The following is a 22,432-nucleotide window of genomic DNA, read 5'->3' as shown; positions in this document are numbered from 1 at the left end:
TTATTATCTCACCAAAAAACGTGTGAAAAGAATGGAAAGTACCTCACGGTAGAAACACCAAGGGGGGCTGCTAGCATAAATTACCAGTATGCCCACGCTTATCATCCTCTGTAACTTTCCAAGTGGAAGAGAAAGATGAAAGCAAGGAGATTCCTCTGGGCTTGGGAATCTATGAAAAGATGAGTGAAAAAAGAAAAATGACACAGTAAGTGCAAAACATCACTGCGTGCCTATCACGTTCCACGATCAACACAAAAGAGGAGATGCAATCCTCAATTAAAAAGAGGTACCGCTTACTTGCAACAGGGATTTATTCAATGCAGTAAGTGTCCTCACTTAAAAAACGGCATCAAATTGGCCATTCATCTCCATCTGGGCCAACATGTTCCGTTGCCTACTATTATTCCGGCAACTTCATCAGGGCAAGTGTGGGACCATGTAACACCTTGCTTGTTGCATGGACTACAAAATATTTGCATCCATGCTGGCCAAATGTCTGGCCCCTTTAGTACGCTCCTTAATACATCCCGACCAAAACGGCTTTGTCCCCACGAGAAGTACATCCCTTAACATACGGAGATAGTTTCGGATACAAACATATGCTCCAGGTGAATGGCCTCAATCCGGATGCCTGGTCCTGGATTTAGAGAAGGCTTTTGATTCCTTAGAATGGCCTTACCTTGCTGCTGTGCTGCGCAAATTTGACTTAGGAGACAACAATATCCACATGGTGCAACTCCTTTACCAGTGTCCTACAGTAAGGGTTAAAACAGGGAAGTTGATCTCTGGCACTTATCAAATACGTTGGGGGACAAGACAAGGGTGCCAACTGTCCCCATTGCTCTTTTTTCTCGCAATGGAGCCATTGGCGACATTACTGCGTGACAGCGGAGATAACTGGGGTATACTAATGGGAGGCGGCCCGCATGTAGTTTGGCCGTACGCTGATGACCTGCTATTGTACATAAGAGTTCTGCATACTATTTCTCCAATATTAGCAGATATATTTCAGCAATTCGAAAAAATGTCAAGTCTTAAAGTGAACTGGACAAAATCTGGCGCATACTCATTCGCTGACACTACAGCTGAAACAAATGTTGTCATTAATGGTACCACTTTGGCATGGCATCAGTCCATGTTCAGATACCTCGGTGTCTATATATACCAATCCCTGATATATTAGATGGTAATCTCATGAGGGCTATAATCGCAATCAGAACGTAGGTAAGTTTCTGAAAGACACTGGGCCCGAGTCACAGAACTAACTTAAGACAAAATCCTAAACTTACTACCATTTTGGCATTTACAGAAGGTGCTTACTCATTTTGGTATTCACAGAAGGCACTTACTCATTTCGGTATTCACAGAAGTTAGGAGTCCTAACTTTAGGACTCCTAAATGTCTTCTGTGAATACTGAAAGTCCTAAAGTTAGGATTTTTCTCAGTTTAGGAGTAGTAAAGTTAGGACTCAATACTTTAATACTCCTAAATTGAGAAAAATCCTAACTTTAAGACTTTCAGTATTCACAGAAGGCATTTAGGAGTCCTAAAGTTAGGAGTCCTAACTTTATTACTCCTAAATTGAGAAAAATCCTAACTTTAAGACTTTCGATATTCACAGAAGGCATTTAGGAGTCCTAAAGTTAGGAGTCCAAACTTTACTACTCCTAAACTGAGAAAAATCCTAACTTTAAGACTTTCGGTATTCACAGAAGGCATTTAGGAGTCCTAAAGTTAAGACTCCTAACTTCTGTGAATACCGAATTGAGTAAATGCCTTCTGTGAATACCAAAATGAGTAGGTGTCTTCTGTGAATGCCAAAATGGTAGTAAGTTTAGGATTTTGTCCTAAATTAGTTCTGTGAATCGGGCCCAGAGCCTTTAAATGTAAAGAGTCGGGTCACCTTAACCAAAATGATTGTATTACCATGACTGCTATATTATTTCTCAAACCTCCCGGCGTATGTGCCTGTTCAACTTCTCCGCAACCTAGAGGGTATTCTCTGGGATTTAATATGGAACACTGGCAGACCGAGAATTGCTTTGAACAAATTATATGCACCTTTACGTAATGGTGGTCTAGCAGTTCCAAACATGGAGCTTTATTACCTAGCGTCTCAATTACAATGGATGAAGAAATGGATGAGTGGGAAGGGACTGGCAAACACGGCTGCCTTGACACCACCGTGGCCACCAACCTAACTATACCACTTATTTCACCCCATTACCCTAATCCCATGCCGGACTCAGATTTACATCGCATTGGCCCAATGATGCTACAGAAGAAGCCTCTGTCTGACTCCCGATACACCGCCTTATGCCCCACATATACCATTACTAAGCACTCCTAGAGGCCCAGGTGGGATATTGGAAACTGAATTGCATGCCTGGCATGAGGCATGTCTTGATGCAACAGGCGATTTATTCACGGAGGGCACCCTGTTATCTTTTGACACTTTGGTTCTACAAAATGATATCCCTGCGGGTCAGTTTCTTCTTCACGCCTCTATAATAAGATCTTTGTTGGCCACCTGGGGAGACATGACAGCTGAGCCACAAACACACCTGGTATTCAGTACCTAAACGTCAGGGGGGAAGGCTCACATGTGGTGCACAGGTTGATGGAGGCACTCCTTACGCATACACAGAAGCCATTATCGAGACCACGTGACTGGTGGGCCACAGACAGAGGGTGCCCATGGACGGACAAGGAGTAGGATACCAGAACTGCTGGTTCCACCTACATTCCACGTAATTTCAGATTCAAGCTTATTCAAACGTACATATTTCATAGAGTGTACCTCTCCCCGAATAAGCTAAATTATTATTGTAATCTCACCACCTCTGCCTGCCCCAGATGTAAGTTAATATGTGCTGATCTTTTACATATGCTTTGGTCCTGTCCCTCGCTACAATTATACTGGCATGCAGTTATAGAAAAGTTAACACAGTGCACTGGGTAACCCCTACAGCCCTGCTCGGAGGCCTGTATACTGGGGCTGTACCCACGGACAAAGAAAAACAAGTTTCTCTTCAGGTTTAGAGATCTAGGTTCGAAAACAGCAAAACGCCTTATCGCGAAGAGATGGAAGCACAGCGATCCTCCAGTACTGCACAGCTGGAAGCAATCTCTTACGGTTTGGCGCAAGCAGAAAGCACCACTCTACATAGGGAAGAAACAGCGGGCCTGGCAAATACCTAATTGCACAGGCCTGGGGTGACTTGCTCAATGTCCTCATGCACTCAGACCCCGCAAGACAGGATTCGCCGTCTCCCAGTGGCTTAGAAGGGGACACAGCACAGTAACAAAGCCCCCTCCCCCCATGCAGTACACGGCACCATGAGGCGTAGCATACTGAGCAATGCCCAGACACATGGCACGATTAGACTCATCAATCTGTTCGTATAAGCTGTAACGCACTGACACTGGTTCTTGCTTCGACGTTAGCATTATCATACAGCTGAATACAGTTTTAGATGGTGTTTCTTTTTTTTTCTTTTTACTTTTTTTTCATGTTTATTGATGGTTTATTTTCCTTGATGCCAATTATAGGTTCTGACATCTTTCCTGTGTACGGAGGCAACGAGACACACACACCTTGCAGGAAGTAGGAACAGGTATACAAATGCACTTGTAAGTTTTAAATGTTCTTGACATAACTGCTTGTGAGCAGCTTATACTGTATGACTATTAATGATGACGAATAACTGCTGACCTGCATTTCTAATTTGTAATATTTTGTCTGTATTTGGAAAAAGAAAACCTAATAAAGATATATTTTTTAAAAAATAGTGAAAACATTGCTAAGCTGAATATGAGAGCTTCCGAAATCTTCTTTTGGAATTTGGCAAGTTTTAAAATGTTCTTTACTGCATCTTAGATTCTATAGCTGGACACAAGAATGTATTTCATAATCCGATTCTAGTAAAATTGCAAACAATTATGGTCATGTCTAATTAAGGAGAACATCATTTTGAACTAAATATTGGTATTAAAGAAACACTCTGATTACTACTGCGAGAAGAGACAGAAGAAAAAAAATGTTATATCGAAAAATGATGCAATATTTTCACCATGGCAACGGTGAAATACTGAAAGCTCCAGAAATCCTTCTGATGGATTGGCATAACCCTTCTTCACAAAAGATGTGATATGATTTTCCCATATAATAATATAGTTTACTTTTTTCCATTCCAACAAACTTTATTTCAGTCGAGATATACCATAAAAAGTAGGTAATACAAACAGTAACAGAAAAAACACATAACAAGACAAATACTTATAATAAAGTGCCAACAAATCTTGATGATAGACAACGTTAAAATTCATCCCAGGGTAGGGGCTTCGAAAAAAACAAAGCTTCTTCTCGACCTCCGGCAACTACCATAGCAAATACCCTGGATAAGGCCACATATTAAGAATACTTTACTTTTTTATAAGCTTCCATATTGTAAGTGGTGAGGGATTCTAATGTGTAACAAGACACATCTTGACTTCTATAAGAGACGACAGCATTTGTCTCAAGAGGGGACATTTTCCAGAACATATTGTTCCACTTTATTTAAATTCGTTTCTTTCCAGTTGCTTAAGACCAATAGATAATCCAATTAGGACTAAAGCTACTCAACGCTCATCTAGTTAAATTATGTTAGGTAAATATAAACAATTTGTACAATGTAAACGACAATTACTTTTACAACCAGTTCAAGTATATCTGACATAAACTATTTCATAATAAAAACATGAGCAAAAAAACTGGAGGACAACCAATGCAGTGTTTTAAAATTGAAACACTTTTAAATGCTACTTACTTGTTTTATTTATAAGGCACTGATTGCAAACTGATTTTCCTTGAGAAGTTTGAGCAAAGGTGGCATGGTGATAAAAAGCTATAGAGGTGGGCCAAGATATAGCACCACAAGTGGGGTAGGATTCTTAATTGCACATTAAAGTGGAACACTACAGAAGGTGTCCCTGATAGACCTTGCATCTTGTCCGGCCAACCTTCTCCCTCACAGATAAAATTGTTTTAGCACCACAGCTACAAAGCATCTGCCTGTCACGGTTTCCAGGCACTTGGAGAAAGGCAGTTAAACATACCTAAGTCTGACAGCCCCAATGAGAAGGATGAAGGTGCTGATATTACTCTCAATGAGCCACAGAACAGTCACACTGTAAACTTGTCTGCAATAGTTCTGCGATATGTTGAATGATTTTATATTACCAGCCATGCAGAATGTATTTATTTTATACAGCTTTTTAGTGCTACTTGCGTCTGGGATTCTGTTGTGGTATTACTGGTCAGTAAACGGTGTATCATCGGTTTGTCTGATCTTTTGACCACACTCCAAGCTGATGAGTTGATCGAGTCTTTATTCACCATCCTAAAATCACTGTAGATCCTTTTGTGGGAGGGAGATGTAAGGCTTTGCGAGTGTTTTGAACACCAAGTTACTGTTCAATTTTACTTGCGAGGCTGATGTAAGCGACAAAGAGTTCAAGCTGTCTTTTTGGTTTTACTCTGGATGTCATAAATCCTGGCTACTTGGTATTTCCTTATTGATCACATAATTTAGTTATTGCAGTCGCAGGCAAAGAAGAATAGAGGTAGAGATGACACATTGCATGCTCATCACTATGACTACGTTGTCTGATGTTGTCCCATGCTTCTCATATTCCAGTGTCGCAATTGTCTCTCAGTGTATTTCCAGTGTCTGTCCTCTATATTATCTGTCCATAACGTGGTAGTTTAATCTTAATTTTCCAAAGCCTCTTCCCTGTCTAAATTCTCTATTTTCATGTTGGTGTCTCGCTGAAAATGTGATTCTCTTTGTGTCTCCTTGGACCTCAGGAGTTTGCCAAACATTGAGACTTATTCTGTACTTCTTTCTATCTTTGGGATTACTTCCCCGAATATTTGTGACAACCCAAGTTCAGTCAGGAATACAAGGCAAACAGGAAAGTATTGGGTATATTCACATGAACGTGTGATAACTACCGCAAGAGTAGCGTAACGCAACTTTCAACATCGCAGTCCATCGTGGGAAAATAACCCTGTGACAATGTGGAATTCACAACACGTTGGTGGCATGCGATAGTGTGCCGAAACCGCAGACAATGTCCACAATACAACCACTGCGATGGAGACAATAACACAAACCACACCACCAAAAATCCTGTGGCTGGCCTAACCACTCCGGCACCTGAGGTGTCTGTGCCACACAGTGTGGCAGACATTCCACCTCCAGCACCTGAGGTGTCTGTGCTACACAGTGTGTCAGATATTCCACCTCCGGCACCTGAGGTGTCTGTACCCCACAGTGTGGCAGACATTCCACCTCTGGCACCTGAGGTGTCTGTCCCACACAGTGCGGCAGAAAGACCACCTCCAACACCTGAGGTGACAGTGCCACACACTGTGGAAGACATTCCACCCCCTCACCTGAGGTGACAGTGCCACACAGTGCCACAGCCATTACAGCAACCCCCCCAGGTGGGGCAGGGCACATATCCAGGGATGAGGACATGGATAGGCTTGTGATCAGAAGGGCTCAGTAGCATACATTTCCCCCACCTGGCCTCTTCCTGGTTGGTCCCGCACATGGCCTCATGACCTTCCACTGACCCCCGATTCACTCAGATGCACTTGCATTGGACAGCTACATGGACCGCCACATCCTGTTTGACGACCAATGACACAGCAAACAGACTGCGTACTGCACCCCTCCTCTTCCGCAGTACTTGTCTTCCACGAATGAACTCTGGCTGGCCCTCCACGAGCACAGACAGTGTGGGGTTTTCAGCATTGCCCTGTACCGCTCCAGCTGCGGAAAAGCCCTGGATGTCTAATAAACAACCAGTGACGCAGTGATGTGCCATGTCTTTCCTCAAACATGTATGTATGTGTGGATGAATGTAGGGACAGTGATTTCCGTGGGCCCATGATGCACATCCTGTTGGTTGGCATTCAGAGGGTGCAACATGGCAATTTGTGACAGGGGCCCCGTGGACTCCACAACAGTGACACACGCAGCAGCCACTTTCTAGTACGGACATGGACTGAACCACGCCCAGTGTCCACAAGTCATTTTCTCAAGCCCGGCTCTGTTTCGGCGTACACACTCCCAGGGAGGGGCTCGTTACTACCTGTCGCAGGCGTACTTGCTGGTGTTGTGCAGGTCACTGGTCTAGTTGTCAGCATGTCACAGCCACTTCCTGTGGGCAGGTTTGCACACACACCACACCCACCCGGCACAGGCGTCACAGGCCATGTGACTCCGCAAATATAAGGGGCCGACGACGTAACATACCCCTCTGCCTATGGTGACTGGATGGCGCAACCGAGGCCTTGTGGCCGGCATGGCCTACCACCACATGGCGCTGACTGGGTTTGCACAGGGTTTGTGGCAGTCGCTGCTTTGCAGCCTGCACGGGCCGACCACCACTTGGTGTGAACTGGGTTTGCCCAGGGTTTGTGGCAGTCGCTGCAGAGCAGTCTGCACAGGCACCCTGCCACAGTACGCTCACTGGGGTTTGTACAGGGTTTCTGGCAGAAGCTGCATTTCAGCCTGCACAGGCACCCCGCCACGGTACGCTGACTGGGGTTGGACAGGGTTTGTGGCAGAGGCTTCATTGTGGCCGGCACAGGCACCCCACCACGGGATGGTGACTTAGGGTCCACTAAGTCATTGGCACCTTGAGTTGCTGAGCGGGTGTACAGCCTGCGATGATGGCCCATCCTGGTGGTCCGGACTGCCCAAGATTTGTGTGCCTTGCTGGACCGCAGTGTAGGCCATGCCAGCGTCCTGTGCGGGACTACCACAATGTGGCCCCGCTACCGGGGTCACAGAGTTAGTGGTACCCATTGGGCTGAGCGGCTGTGCAGGCTGCGATGTTGCCGGGTGCACTGGTTCATACCATGCCATGGTGTAATATGGTCCCAGAACGAGACGTGTTACCTGGAGGCCAGCGCAGTGTGGATGCACGGTACGGAGGGTGCCATATCTGCGGGGCCTAGCCTTGTGGCTTACAGCGGCATGTGGTGGGACCTGCAGCAGTGAGGCCCGTGTGTGCATGGGTGGGAATGCTCCGATGGGTGGAAGGAGGGGCTGGGAGGGCTCTGGCTGGGTGTGCATGGGGGGGTGGGCGATGTTGTCTTGTGCAAGTGTGTGTACTGTGCCAATAATGTCTCTGGACTCTGTTTCAGATGATGGTTCTGTCTCAGATGTGTGACATGGTGTGCAGCTCGGCGTACCGACAAGTGGTTGGAGACACACCGGTGGTAGCAGGTGAGCGGTGTGGCCTGGTTGAGCAGGGTTATCTCTGTCTCTCTCCCTCTCTTCTTCTCTCTCTCTCTCTCTCTCTCTCTCTCTCACTCTCTCCCTTTCTTCTCTCTCTCTCTCTCTCTCTCTCTCTCTCTCCCCCTTTCTTCAGAGAGATTCTGTCTCTCTCCCCCTCTCTTCTTCCCTCTCTCTCTCTTCTTCTCTCTCTCTTTCTTCTCCCCCTCTCTTCTACTCTCTCTTTTCTTCTCTCTCTCTCCTTCGCTCTCACCCTGTCCTTTGATGTGCGCAGGACACTCCTTCTCATCATGTTTTTTGTCTTGCAGGCTGTGACCTACGGAATATGTCGAGGGGAGCCGCCGTGTGTCTTAATGTGATTTCTGTGTTGTTTCAATAAAGTTTAATTGTTGCACTTGGCCCGCAGGGCAGGTTCACCCCTAGACTTTTTGCCTTATTTGTGACCCTGTGTTAGTGATTTTTGGGTCTCTGCGCACTTTCCCCTGAGTCCCAGAGTGAAAGTGCGTGCGTGTAGTATGGCTGGCCTGCCCTCCCATAGGAATGCATGGGGAATGTGTGTATCCCTGGTAGTTCCTGATGCGTGGGGAGTGCAGGCTCGAGTTTGGTATGCTTAAACTCGTGAGAGTGAATGCTGCAAGATGGTGTCTGCGGCATGTATGTGTCTAGTTGGGAAGTGCTACTTCTGGACATTGAGATATGTGTGCAGTGAGGGTGCTGGAGCGTGATTGGCTGGAGCTGGCTGGCATGCCAGGCTCCAGGAAGTCTGGATGGGTCTGCCCGGTGGTGAGTGGGAGATTAGCATGAGTGATGTGTGGGAGGAGTGTACCTGTGTCCTGGATGGGCTGGGTTTTCCCCACACAATGCTGACTCCGCCCCCCTGTGGTGTGGCTAATGACCCTAGCCTCCCCAGTGAAAGGAATGGGTGGTTGGGCCATCAAGAGTGCTCCAGAACCAGCTGCGACTGGTTTTCCCCCACCCTGCACATTGTAACAAAGGAATTTACAGTATAAGAAGGGGCTGTGTCCCCTTGGAAAATGTTCTACTTTTGAATCCTGCCAGAGGGGGCTTGTGCCGCTGCTGGGGCCAGAAGGACCGCCACTTGGGGAGTCTCCCTGCCTGGAGACCCAGTGTGCTGGCTCTGGCCCAGCCTTGCCCCCCCTGCCTGCCTCCAGCCCTGCTGGAGCCCTGTCCTGTCCTCCAGTGCTGGGGAGCACTGAGGACTTCTTTCCTGCAGCCTGAGAGCGCTGCTCTCTGCCCTTCAGCGCTGGGAGCGCGGAGATTGCCTGCCTGCCTAAAAGGGCCGCCGCGCTGCCCGCGACGACCCGGAAGTGTTCCGGCCGGCCGGCCAATCAGAGCGCGGCCCCGGGAGAAGCGACCGGAAGTCCCGCCTCCCTCGCCGAGCCGCGAGAGAGCCTGCCGAGGCTCCCCGAGAGGAAAGGAGAGCCCCGGGACCAGCGGGAGAGACCCGCCGCCGCTGGAGAGCCCAGCGCTAGTCCGGTGAGTGTCCCTGCCTGCAGAGGAGGGGGGGGAGCGTCGGGACACATTGCCGGTGTCCGCCCCGCCCCCTCTCTGTAGCGCGACCACGCGCCTTGGTGTTTTGAGCCTGAGGGCTCAGGGGGCATTTGTAAGCAAGCCGAGTCCCCAAGAGGGGGACTCCAACCCGAGCCAGAGAGGCTCCACCGAAAGAGAAAGCACCTCCGCGTTTGTGGAGCCACGAGGTGCCCCGGGGGCACCAGTAGCGTTAGAGCCCAGAGTGGCTCTTGGCGAACATCACTGCTTTGGGTCCCCAGAGCGAGGGACCCCCCAGCCCAGCGAGGCTGCACCTGTTCAGTGCTGGAGCCCCGAGAGGCTCAGCAGCCCCCCTTACTGGTGAGAGAGCCTAAGAGAGGCTCACCAGTGCCACAGTGGTGGTTCTTTGAGCCCAGAGAGGCTCCAACTTTGCGCTAACTTTCCCTGCTCCAGTTGCCCAGCACTTTGTGGGCAACTGCCACGTTTAGGCCCTGACATTGGGACACCGGGACAGTCACAGGTGGTGACTTGTGAGTATGGGGCAATGGTTATTGATTCTGCACCTCTGAATGTATTGTCTATGCGTCATGTGCCTTTACACCGCTGAATGTTACGACATCATGTGTTTTATCCTTGCACCCCTATAGGTATTGTGACATGTAGGTGGTGGTTTTCTCCCTAGTACAGGTGGTGCTAGAGAGGTCCTGTTACCAGTGATTACTGGTTGTATGCTCTACTGTTATATTTTTGTGCTACAGTAATTATTTCTAAAAGTGCTGATACCCTTGACAGTGGTCCAAGTGGCCCTGTCCTGTACAAATATCCCTTGTAAATTCCGCCCGTGCCTGTTGGCACAGTGTAACAAGATGTGTGTTTTATCTGATGTATATTTATTATAATACAAAAGCTATTTTTACATAACCTTGTGTGGAGTGTTTCTTTGTGGTGGGCCTTGGGTGTTGTTGCTGGGGTGCGTGCGCAAATACTTAACTTACATCGCCTCCAAGTTTAGCCTTGATTGCTCGCGCCACGTTACCTAGAGGGCGAGTAGGGGTTGCCTTGGTGTGTGACTCCCTTGCCCTGACACTTAGAAGTGGCGATCCCTGACTGGCCTCGACGCGAGTCTTGGCCGGCCAGGGTCCCGGTTCTAACATTGGCGGCAAGCGGTGAGGATAAGAATTTGTGTTTGCGTTGTACCACAGTGGCAACTGGCCACTACAAAGCTCTGCATTTTAGATGACCACATTTTAGGGGATTATTGTGTTTTTGGTAAAGTTCCATTATTGCTTCTCCTGAAGAGTGTCATTTGATAATTGTGTTCAGTACATTTGTCCCCCGCCCTGCTTCCAGAGTTTGGTACCTGTGTCACATGTGGTCAGGTTGAGAAGTCAGGGGTGGTAGAAACTGCCTTACCGATCCGAGGGGAGGGTGTGTGTGGATGAATGGTGTGGTTTCCTGGACGCATGAGTGAGTTCTTTTTTAAGGAGAGTGGAAGTTTTGGAATTGTGTACTTTTACTTCAGATTGCTAGTTCCCTTGTGTTGCACGTGTCTGTGAGCATCCTGTCAAGATGGAATCTCCTTTTAACCTGTGTGGCCTGTCTAAGTACAGTGTGCATGAGTTGGTACGGTTATGTAAGGAGAGAGACATCCCAGTGAGTGAGTCAGACACCCAGTCCAAGCTCAGGGATAACATGATCCTGTGGCAGAAGAGTGACTGGGAGCGTGAGCACAGTGAGAGGGAGAGGGCCCGGACCGCACACCATGAGGGTGGTGGGTCTGAGGGGAGCCCTGAAGAGTCTGATGTGGAGAGTGAGTTTGACAGTGGATGGGCGCCAGCAGAGAACGAGTACCCCCTAGATAGGGAGTCCCTTGCTGGGTCCCGTTTCAGAGATAGCACCCCATCCCTTTCCCTGACCCCAGAGGAGTGGATGGATAGGAGAGAAGAGAGGGAGCACCAGCTGGCCATGGAGAAGCTCAGGTTAGAGTATGCCTGGAAGATGGCGCAGCTGGGTGTGAGTGAGCGGATTGCAGAGGCTGAGAGGGCCTTGGCCAGGGAGAAGATAGCCCTAGAGTGTAGGTTATCCCCTGCCCGCAGTCTTAATTTTCTGGATCCCCCAGGGAGGGTGGAGTCCAGTGGTGGCAGCTATGTAGAGCCCAGTGCGAGCAGTCCCACTCCCAGTTCCCCCAGTCTGGTACCTGTTTCCCCAGAGGAGGAGTTAAGGTTGAAATTCAGGGGCAGTAGGAAGCTGCCTCACCAGTCGTGGGAGGAGTTTGGGGATGAATGTTGTGGGACACTGTTTGATTGGGTAAAGGTTCACACGAGAGATGATTTTGATGTCTTGTTTGATCTGATTGTCAAGGAGCACCTGCTCAGTTGTTGTTCTCCAGGGTTGCGCACACACCTGTTGGGGTGTGGATTGTCTGATGCATGTGAGCTTGCAGACGAAGCGTACCGCTGGGAGTGTGCGAGAGGTTCTGTACAGTCACTAGAGAGTGAGTCCAACAGCAGTGGTACAGGGAGCTTCCAGCCCAGCGTGTTGGAGAGGCTCAGTGTAGCCCAGCTAGGTCCCAGTATAGTGGGAAGGGTGAAGGGGCTGACTGCCTGGCTCAGTGGAGCAGGAGTCAGGGGGTGGCTGAGAGCACCCCGAGGCCCGAAGCCCTGTCTCAGAACTTGGGTGGTTTCTTGAGGGAACACCAGGTTGGGGACCTAGGCTGTCCTGTGAGTACACTTGAGGAGGATCTCCTAGTGTCTAGGGAACCTTGAGTGTCTGTAACTAGAACTCCAGGGGTTCCAGTGTCCGGCAGTGTCGCTCCAGTTGGGAGGGCACAGAAGTCCGAAGCGAGGAGTGATTGGGGGACGAGTTTCCCAGTGGATGGGACCAGAGACTAGCCAGTTGGGCTAGGTCTTGGGTGGACCCGGGTGGCGCCACTTCTGGTCTGGGGGATCTTTGCGCCCTGTCAGGTGGACAGAAGGCGGGAGATCTGCGCCAGACAGACCGTCACACGACACATGGGTCATGTGTCAGCCTCAGGGGGATTGCGTGTGAGTCCCCAGAAGTCCTGGAGTGCCAGGCAATTATTCCACCAAAGGTTTTAGACCGGAGGTTGGGAGGCCAGGTGCAGGTTCGGCCTGACCTGAAGGGTAGGACGACTGTAAGCAGTGTCCTGACCGGTTCTTCCAGGGGAACTTCTCCAGTTGGGAGAGGGCAGACCTCTGGAAGGGGGTGCAGAGGGTGGGAAAGCCCACCTCTGACCCCGGCGCAACCTGAGGGGTTAAACCCTGGGTAAGGGTACCCCTCGCAGGAGGAGGAGGAACCCTGGAAGACGAGGTAAGGGGAGGAGAGCCTTCCCTGAGACTCCTGGTCCTCCTGAGGTTGTAGACCAAAGGCTGGTGAACCAGTGGCAGTCTAGTCCTGTCTTGCAGACAGGGAGAGTGGAGAATGGACACTATGTGCCAGGGGTTACTACCCCCCGCTCTGCGAATTGGCAAGGACCGGTGGCACCTGGGTGGCCCAGGGCCGGGTCCTGGCCGCGGACAGCTGAGGAGTACCAGTGGGGTAGCCCAGTTGGTCCTTACAGGAGCTTTAGAAGGAACCCTAGGGGTTCACCGTGGCATAGAACAGGAGAGTGTCCCGGCAGTGGCGGGCCTGCGTCCGTGTTCTATCGCCCCAAGCAGGGAAGTCCATCACGGTGGTGATTGTTCTCCCCTGCGTTTTGGCTGGAAGGGGGTTGTGTTGGACTTGGCCCGCAGGGCAGGTTCACCCCTAGACTTTTTGCCTTATTTGTGACCCTGTGTTAGTGATTTTTGGGTCTCTGCGCACTTTCCCCTGAGTCCCAGAGTGAAAGTGCGTGCGTGTAGTATGGCTGGCCTGCCCTCCCATAGGAATGCATGGGGAATGTGTGTATCCCTGGTAGTTCCTGATGCGTGGGGAGTGCAGGCTCGAGTTTGGTATGCTTAAACTCGTGAGAGTGAATGCTGCAAGATGGTGTCTGCGGCATGTATGTGTCTAGTTGGGAAGTGCTACTTCTGGACATTGAGATATGTGTGCAGTGAGGGTGCTGGAGCGTGATTGGCTGGAGCTGGCTGGCATGCCAGGCTCCAGGAAGTCTGGATGGGTCTGCCCGGTGGTGAGTGGGAGATTAGCATGAGTGATGTGTGGGAGGAGTGTACCTGTGTCCTGGATGGGCTGGGTTTTCCCCACACAATGCTGGCTCCGCCCCCCTGTGGTGTGTCTAATGACCCTAGCCTCCCCAGTGAAAGGAATGGGTGGTTGGGCCATCAAGAGTGCTCCAGAACCAGCTGCGACTGGTTTTCCCCCACCCTGCACATTGTAACAAAGACATTTACAGTATAAGAAGGGGCTGTGTCCCCTTGGAAAATGTTCTACTTTTGAATCCTGCCAGAGGGGGCTTGTGCCGCTGCTGGGGCCAGAAGGACCGCCACTTGGGGAGTCTCCCTGCCTGGAGACCCAGTGTGCTGGCTCTGGCCCAGCCTTGCCCCCCCTGCCTGCCTCCAGCCCTGCTGGAGCCCTGTCCTGTCCTCCAGTGCTGGGGAGCACTGAGGACTTCTTTCCTGCAGCCTGAGAGCGCTGCTCTCTGCCCTTCAGCGCTGGGAGCGCGGAGATCGCCTGCCTGCCTAAAACGGGCCGCCGCGCTGCCCGCGACGACCCGGAAGTGTTCCGGCCGGCTGGCCAATCAGAGCGCGGCCCCGGGAGAAGCGACCGGAAGTCCCGCCTCCCTCGCCGAGCCGCGAGAGAGCCTGCCGAGGCTCCCCGAGAGGAAAGGAGAGCCCCGGGACCAGCGGGAGAGACCCGCCGCCGCTGGAGAGCCCAGCGCTAGTCCGGTGAGTGTCCCTGCCTGCAGAGGAGGGGGGGGAGCGTCGGGACACATTGCCGGTGTCCGCCCCGCCCCCTCTCTGTAGCGCGACCACGCGCCTTGGTGTTTTGAGCCTGAGGGCTCAGGGGGCATTTGTAAGCAAGCCGAGTCCCCAAGAGGGGGACTCCAACCCGAGCCAGAGAGGCTCCACCGAAAGAGAAAGCACCTCCGCGTTTGTGGAGCCACGAGGTGCCCCGGGGGCACCAGTAGCGTTAGAGCCCAGCGTGGCTCTTGGCGAACATCACTGCTTTGGGTCCCCAGAGCGAGGGACCCCCCAGCCCAGCGAGGCTGCACCTGTTCAGTGCTGGAGCCCCGAGAGGCTCAGCAGCCCCCCTTACTGGTGAGAGAGCCTAAGAGAGGCTCACCAGTGCCACAGTGGTGGTTCTTTGAGCCCAAAGAGGCTCCAACTTTGCGCTAACTTTCCCTGCTCCAGTTGCCCAGCACTTTGTGGGCAACTGCCACGTTTAGGCCCTGACATTGGGACACCGGGACAGTCACAGGTGGTGACTTGTGAGTATGGGGCAATGGTTATTGATTCTGCACCTCTGAATGTATTGTCTATGCGTCATGTGCCTTTACACCGCTGAATGTTACGACATCATGTGTTTTATCCTTGCACCCCTATAGGTATTGTGACATGTAGGTGGTGGTTTTCTCCCTAGTACAGGTGGTGCTAGAGAGGTCCTGTTACCAGTGATTACTGGTTGTATGCTCTACTGTTATATTTTTGTGCTACAGTAATTATTTCTAAAAGTGCTGATACCCTTGACAGTGGTCCAAGTGGCCCTGTCCTGTACAAATATCCCTTGTAAATTCCGCCCGTGCCTGTTGGCACAGTGTAACAAGATGTGTGTTTTATCTGATGTATATTTATTATAATACAAAGGCTATTTTTACATAACCTTGTGTGGAGTGTTTCTTTGTGGTGGGCCTTGGGTGTTGTTGCTGGGGTGCGTGCGCAAATACTTAACTTACATCGCCTCCAAGTTTAGCCTTGACTGCTCGCGCCACGTTACCTAGAGGGCGAGTAGGGGTTGCCTTGGTGTGTGACTCCCTTGCCCTGACACTTAGAAGTGGCGATCCCTGACTGGCCTCGACGCGAGTCTTGGCCGGCCAGGGTCCCGGTTCTAACATTAATTGTTTGCTTCAACAGTGAATGTGTGATGTTCATTTCTGCCCCCACACATGCATGTCACCAGTTGTGATTGTGCGACATCAGGCGGATTATTTGGTACACGTTTAGGTGTAGCTGGAGTAGCATGTCTTTGCCTGGGGGAGGCCAGGGGGGGTCCTGGGTGTGGTGGCGGTGGGTGTTATGGCCCTCTTGGGTGTCAGGTGAGCATAATCAGTAGCTCCATGGCATCTGTTGTTCTTCTGGGGGGGTTCTGGGCTGGGCTCCCTATTGTGGTGCAGGCTGCTGTCCGACTTTACACCAGGTCAGAGTAGGTTTAAAATTCCTGCTGCTAACGCGCCTGATCACGTGTTTTGTGTTTTTATCGCTGATCTGTCTGGTCGCTGTGAATGTTGACGTGTGGTGATGTCGCTGCTTTTGCCACAGGATTGCCTGCTCTGCATCTCATTAGCGATAGTTGAGGGGTCCTCTGTGGCAATGTTTTTTGCGGCTGCTATTGCGGGAAAAGTGGTGCTGTGGGCTGTTAGCACCAGCTTATGATTTGTTGGGTACATTTATCACGACTTTAGCTGCAATAAAGTGCAGTTAATTCCGCGATATGCCCATATATCTGAATAGAGTGTTCTGCAACCCAATTGATGTTGCAGGGAAGACATTCAACGAATGGCATTTTGTACGTTCATCTCTGTCTCTAACTAATGTAACTTTACTTCTCATTTCTTTGTAATAAATCGATATTTCCTATCACGGGCTGTTACCTAAATCATCCTGGTAGCAAGAGCATTTCATCAAACTGGAATTCCATGTTTGAAACGTCTGGATGAGATGAAAGAGTTAACTGGATTTTACCATGCACTGTGTTGAGCTGAAATGGAGGAGTGTGCTTGTCAGACAAGGGCTCCATGCCTCCGTAATATCTGGCTCAGTAAAAATCTGTCAACTTGCCTCCTGCACAGGAAGCTCTGATTATTGTACAGTAAGGAGCAACCTGGCAGTGCCGAAAGTTGATGCTTGCCAAGGTATCTGTAGGAAACTTAGGAAGGCCACATAAACAGATGTGGACTGTGTCAATTAGATGCACTGGTCTCAAAATATCACAACTATTTTTGTAAAGGTAATGCAAACATTCAATTTAAATGATACATTGTGTCTTGCGAGTAGGTCAGCTCACCCTGCTGCCTTGGGCTGGTCTCCCGGAGCCCGCTTGGTCCACCCATGCCTCGCTCAATCTGCAACAGTTCATGTAAGCTACCTCAGCCCGTTGTCATCCAAGGATAGCTTCCTCGTCGCACCTACCCGTTCTACAGCCTGTGGTGCGTGTTCTGCATGCACAAGGTCGTGTTAACCCATTCTTCGTTCCTATGTACACGTTGTGTTAGTCAGATTTTCGTTTGCTGTATCGTTTAATTTCCCCTATTCCTGCAAAATTGTTGTGCTTAGTCATACCTTGTTTTAGCTCCCCTTAGGTATGCGTAATTGTTTGTGTTAGTCAACTTTCATTTCCTGTATTACTTTTAATCTCCTTCATTTTGTGCAACGTTGTCTTAGTCAAACTTTTTCCCTGTATTATTCACAACAAGATATCAGACAACTACAGCTACTTCGATCTATTGGTGTCTTTCCAGTGGCAACATTTTTCAGCAAATTGACAGGGGGTAGTTAAACTGCTGCACAATTTTTTTAGCCACTCTATAATGAAAACACAAGGCTGCTGCATGATAATGAATAATACTTAATATGCCTGAATGCTTCAAAATCAGTCTGGATTACATGAAGGCAAAGTAGTCCACATGGAGCTGAAGTAGGAATAAAGCAGTAGAAACTGCTAGTGGTAGGTACTGCTAAAATACAACTATGGCATAAATGGGAACATTTGTTAGGGTTTACTCATCGATTGACACACAAATCACACTTCTTTGGTAGGCAATCCAGCTCACTCCCCCTGGATGACACCAAAAAGGTACCCTCTCAGTGTTCCCACGGCGCAGGCAATATCCCTCACATTATCATTATTCCGAACTAGAGTGATTTTCACAGTAGTACTCCTTTCAAATTCTTTTTATTTCAACTCATCCTCAGTCGTTATTCTACCACACACAATCTTAAGCGGTTTAATACTTTCATAAAATATTAAATTAGTTTTATTTTCACATCAGTGCAAACACCTTTTGCATTACCTGTGTGCAATAAGAAAAGGGTTTTCTGCAAGGCGGATCACATTGTCTGGATGCAGTAGGCTGTGACTGAATCGAGCAACCCCCTGTTGAAAAAGGAGGATTCTTGTCACTAAACCAAAGAGACAGATACAAAATACAGCTGCATGCCATCCTTTTAACGTGCTTCACATACTTACATGCCATCCCTGAACCTACTATTACAATAAAGTTCTTATGACACTGTCTTGATTGAAGCAATGTACACAGTACACTTGTGAAATGCTAGTTTAGTATTATAGAATTTACAGATGCAAATGTCCTGCATACTGTAGTAAATAGAGCCAGGATACCAAGTAGAAGTCTGTAGCTTTATTGGGACAGACAGCTTGAACAACCACCTTCAGCAGGAGCCCAGTAGAGAATGGCTCATCAGTGCATAGAATGTTACAGTGGAAATGTAAGATAACAATTCTAACAGAGAATGCAGAACGGAGAATGCAGAACAAGCATAACATGGATTACTACACACCTTCCCCCCTTTGAAAAAAACAAAAAAAACAAAAAAAAATCAGAGGAAAAAGAAACAGGGAGTGAGGGAAGAAATAAAATTCAACAACAATAATCAAGTAACTTTACAGGAATTTGTTTAACACGAGAACTTTTCCTGGGACCAGGTTCAGGAGAATTATTCCCATGAGTAGTAGGACCAGGGGGTACAGGTCCACTCACTTGAACACAGGAATTGTCGACATTGCTAGCAATGGGAGAAAGAGGAACATAATTCTCATTGACCGGTGTAACCGGAACAGATGTGGAGGGAACACACTGAGAGGAAATGTTGCTCACAGGAACAGACACACTTGTATTCTGACACTCCGGTATGAAAGTGTCAACCATGGGAGAATAAGTTGTAGGATTATCCAGAATGGGATTGATGGGTGGAGAAGAAGGCAAGAGATTCGGGTTCCTACACAGAGAAATTCTCCTGAAATTCCACACTTTCCCCCCTTCAACGCGAACAGCTTTGGAGAAAATTTCAACGACCTTGCAAGGATCAGACCATTTGTTCCACCTGTTACCAACAGATCTGCCAAACTTGACACGAACAAAATCACCGACACTGATTTTCTTACTACGATTGCCAGAAGACAAGGCACAGCCTTTCATTTTCTCTTGATATCTCGACACTCTATCCCTAACTTCATCAGGGTCAAAAGAAGAACCAACAGGAAATTTAACTTTTAACCACCAGGGAAGCAGTTTCGAACCAGGTTTCCTACCTCTAAGCATCTCAAAAGGAGAAAGACCTGTGACAGAGTTAGGGGAGGTACGATAGGATAAGAGGGTAGCACATACGGTTTTCTTCCAATCAAGGTTACTCTTAACTGCCAACTGGATAGACTCCTTGATAACCCTGTTAAAGCGTTCTGTCTGGCCATTGGCCTGGGGATTATAATTGGACACCCTTTTGTGGACTATGCCACATCTCTCAAGGAAAGATACAAACTCCTTACTGACGAATTGCGGACCGTTATCAGACACGATCTCGGCTGGAATACCTTCTCTACAAAAGACTTCGTCTAGAAATTGGACAACCTGTGTAGAACCAATCTTGTCAACAATCTTGAGCTCAGGCCATTTGGAAAAATAATCGATGAGAACTAAGGCAAAAACTTCTTTGTTTGAAGACAAAGACAGAGGACCAATGATATCGATACCTAGTTTTTTCCAGGGACAGTCAACAAACTCAATGGGAGAAATGTCTGTAGACAAAGGTTTTACAGTTTTGTCGCTGTTGGCACATGGAGAACAGGAACTTACCCACCTATCAACCATCCGGTCAATGCCAGGCCACCAGTAGAATTCACGGATACGTCTTTTGGTACTGGACATGCCCATATGGCCCTCATGTGCCATTGAAACAATTTTTTCTCTTAGAGAAGAAGGGGGAACAATTTTGTCGCTACGAGACACAAAACCCTGATTAAACATAAGTTCATCCTTAACTTTAAAGAAAGAAAGAATGTCACCAGATAAGTGCCTTTCTTGAGGCCAACCATGCTGTAAATAATCTACCACACCGGATAAACAGGTGTCATTACACATTGCTTCTCTCCACGCAGCCTCAGAAATACCCGTGGATAAACCTGTACTTTTGCATTCATTTACATCATCAATGTTAAAAACCACATCAAAGTCAGAGTCAGAAAAATGAGGCCAAATAGAATTGACAAGGGGTAACCTGGACATACAATCGGCATGTACGTTTAAGCGACCAGGGATATATTCTACAATGCACTGGAACTCTTGAAGTTTGGCAGCCAAACGGGCCAAACGCGCGGTTAAAGTTCTGCCACCACCAGCTGCTAACATATGTATTAAAGGCTTGTGGTCAGTTCTTAATCGATAAAACTGGTACCCCAAATGAACTGTCTAAAGTGCTCACACGCCCAGGTACAAGCCAGAAGTTCCTTTTCTATGGTAGAATAATTATATTCAGCACCACGCAGTGTCCTGGAGGCGTAAGAAACTACACATTCAGCACCATCATCTTTCTGGATTAGAACAGCACCCAAACCAGTATTGCTAGCATCCACACATACTATGCATTCTTTACCCAGGTTAAAAGGTTTGAGGAAAGGAGCATTAGCTACTTCTTGTTTCATGGTGTCAAACGCAAACTGCTGGTCCTTGCACCAGCTGAATTTTACATCTTTCTTTAGTAAAGACCTTAAGGAGTGAACTTTGGAGGCATAATTCTGAACAAACTTGCTATAGAATTCAGTTAAACCTAAAAATGAGACTAATTGTTCCTTATTAGACGGTGCTGGAGCTTTTAAAATACTCTGTATATGGTTAAACTTAGGTTTAATACCCTCCGAAGAAATCTCATGACCAAGATATTCCACTTTGCTCTGTCTGAACTTGCATTTAGATAATTTCAGTGTTAAACCTTTTTCTTGAACAGACTTGAGAACTCTCTCTAGATTGACATCGTGCTCCTCATGATTCTTACCATAAATGAGGATATCATCCTGAAATGCAATTGCACCCAAACAACCCTCTAGCACAGTTTTCATCAGCCTTTGGAACACAGAGGCTGCGCTAGCTAAGCCGAAAGGCATGCGGCAATATTGGAACATGCCTTCCGGCGTGATGAAAGTTGTTAGGAATTTTGATTCTTCGTGTAACAATACTTGGTGGTATGCACTAGTTAAATCCAGTGTGGAGAATACTGATGCTCCAGATAGAGTGGAAATAAGTTCATGGATGTGGGGTAGGGGATGTCTGTCAATCCAAATTTCCTTATTTAAACTCCGTAGGTCAACACATAGGCGGAGTTCGCCATTGCTTTTAAGTGACAAAACCACTGGCGAAACCCATGGAGAGGACTCAACAGGCTCAATAATCTTCTTATCTACTAAGTCAGACAGAATATCTTTCAGCTTATCACGATAAGCAAGGGGAACGTTCCTTACTCTATGGCGAACGGGTATGGCTGAGTCCTTAAGGATGATACGGTGTTTAAAATTCGCAAAGGTCCCCAAATTATCAGAAAAAATGGATGAAAACTTGTTTTTCAATTGTGTAATAAAATCGTTTTCAGGGGAGACTACATAAACCGGAGGTGAAGCATTGGGGTCAAGTTTTATGCCTAGGTCATACTGATGGGGCCAACACAAGATGGAAGCTCCTTTGGAAGATACATAAACCTTCCCTTTAATGGATCTGTCCTTGAATTTGATCTCAGCCCACATGTAACCCTCAATGTTAATTTTCTTACCGGTGTACCCACCAGGATTTATATCTGGTGGTATCAACTTGGTTGAATGCCAATGTCGGTCAAAAATATTTTTCCCAATGATGGTGTACCAGGCACACGAGTCAATTAACATTGAGATTTCCTTACCATCAATGGTGATAATATCAGTGGGAAAACCTTTGCATTCAGAGTCACCTACACATAACAGAGTGTTAATTTCAGAAGGTTGTTCAGTATCATCAAATTCTTCATAAGACAAGAAATTTACTTTTTGAGGGGATTTGCACATTTTGCTAAAGTGGCCAGACTTTTTACACTTTATGCAAACCTTGTTCCAAGCTGGACAACCTCTGTAATTACCAACGTGGTCATTGGCACCACACCTATAGCAAATGATCTGGGATTTTTTAACGGGGAACCTATTTTCCCTACCAGAGAAATCCTTTCTGGGGGAAAAGGAACTCTTCTTAAAATTATTAAAATTTTTGACTAAAGAGACTTCAGGGATCACAACTTTAGATTTGGTGTCCTGACCTCTAATTTCGTTCACAAAAAGTTCGGACTGTTCAATGCCTTTGGCAATGTTTAGTACAGCACTAAGAGAGGAATCAGTACCCATCCAAAGTCGTTCTTGGATTTTTTTACTTTTAGTACGCATCATAATCTGGTCCCTCAAAACCTGTTCAAAATTGATGGTAT

General features: G+C 47.9%; 1 protein-coding gene across 1 annotated transcript in view; it reads right to left on the bottom strand.

Annotated features, from left to right (window-relative positions):
- The window catches only part of THSD7B (thrombospondin type 1 domain containing 7B), a 1,756,834-nt gene that overhangs the window by 53,866 nt on the left and 1,680,536 nt on the right, over positions 1-22,432 (bottom strand). Inside the window, exon 24 of the mRNA XM_086957451.1 lies at positions 17,992-18,074. Coding sequence (XP_086813577.1) covers positions 17,992-18,074 — 83 coding nt within the window. The remainder of the gene's footprint in view (positions 1-17,991; positions 18,075-22,432) is intronic.

This window comes from Lissotriton vulgaris, chromosome 2_1 (assembly GCF_964263255.1).
Source record: "Lissotriton vulgaris chromosome 2_1, aLisVul1.2, whole genome shotgun sequence".
NCBI lineage: Eukaryota > Metazoa > Chordata > Amphibia > Caudata > Salamandridae > Lissotriton > Lissotriton vulgaris.
Note: the sequence above shows the minus strand (reverse complement) of the source record. Positions and strands in the feature narration are given on the sequence as shown.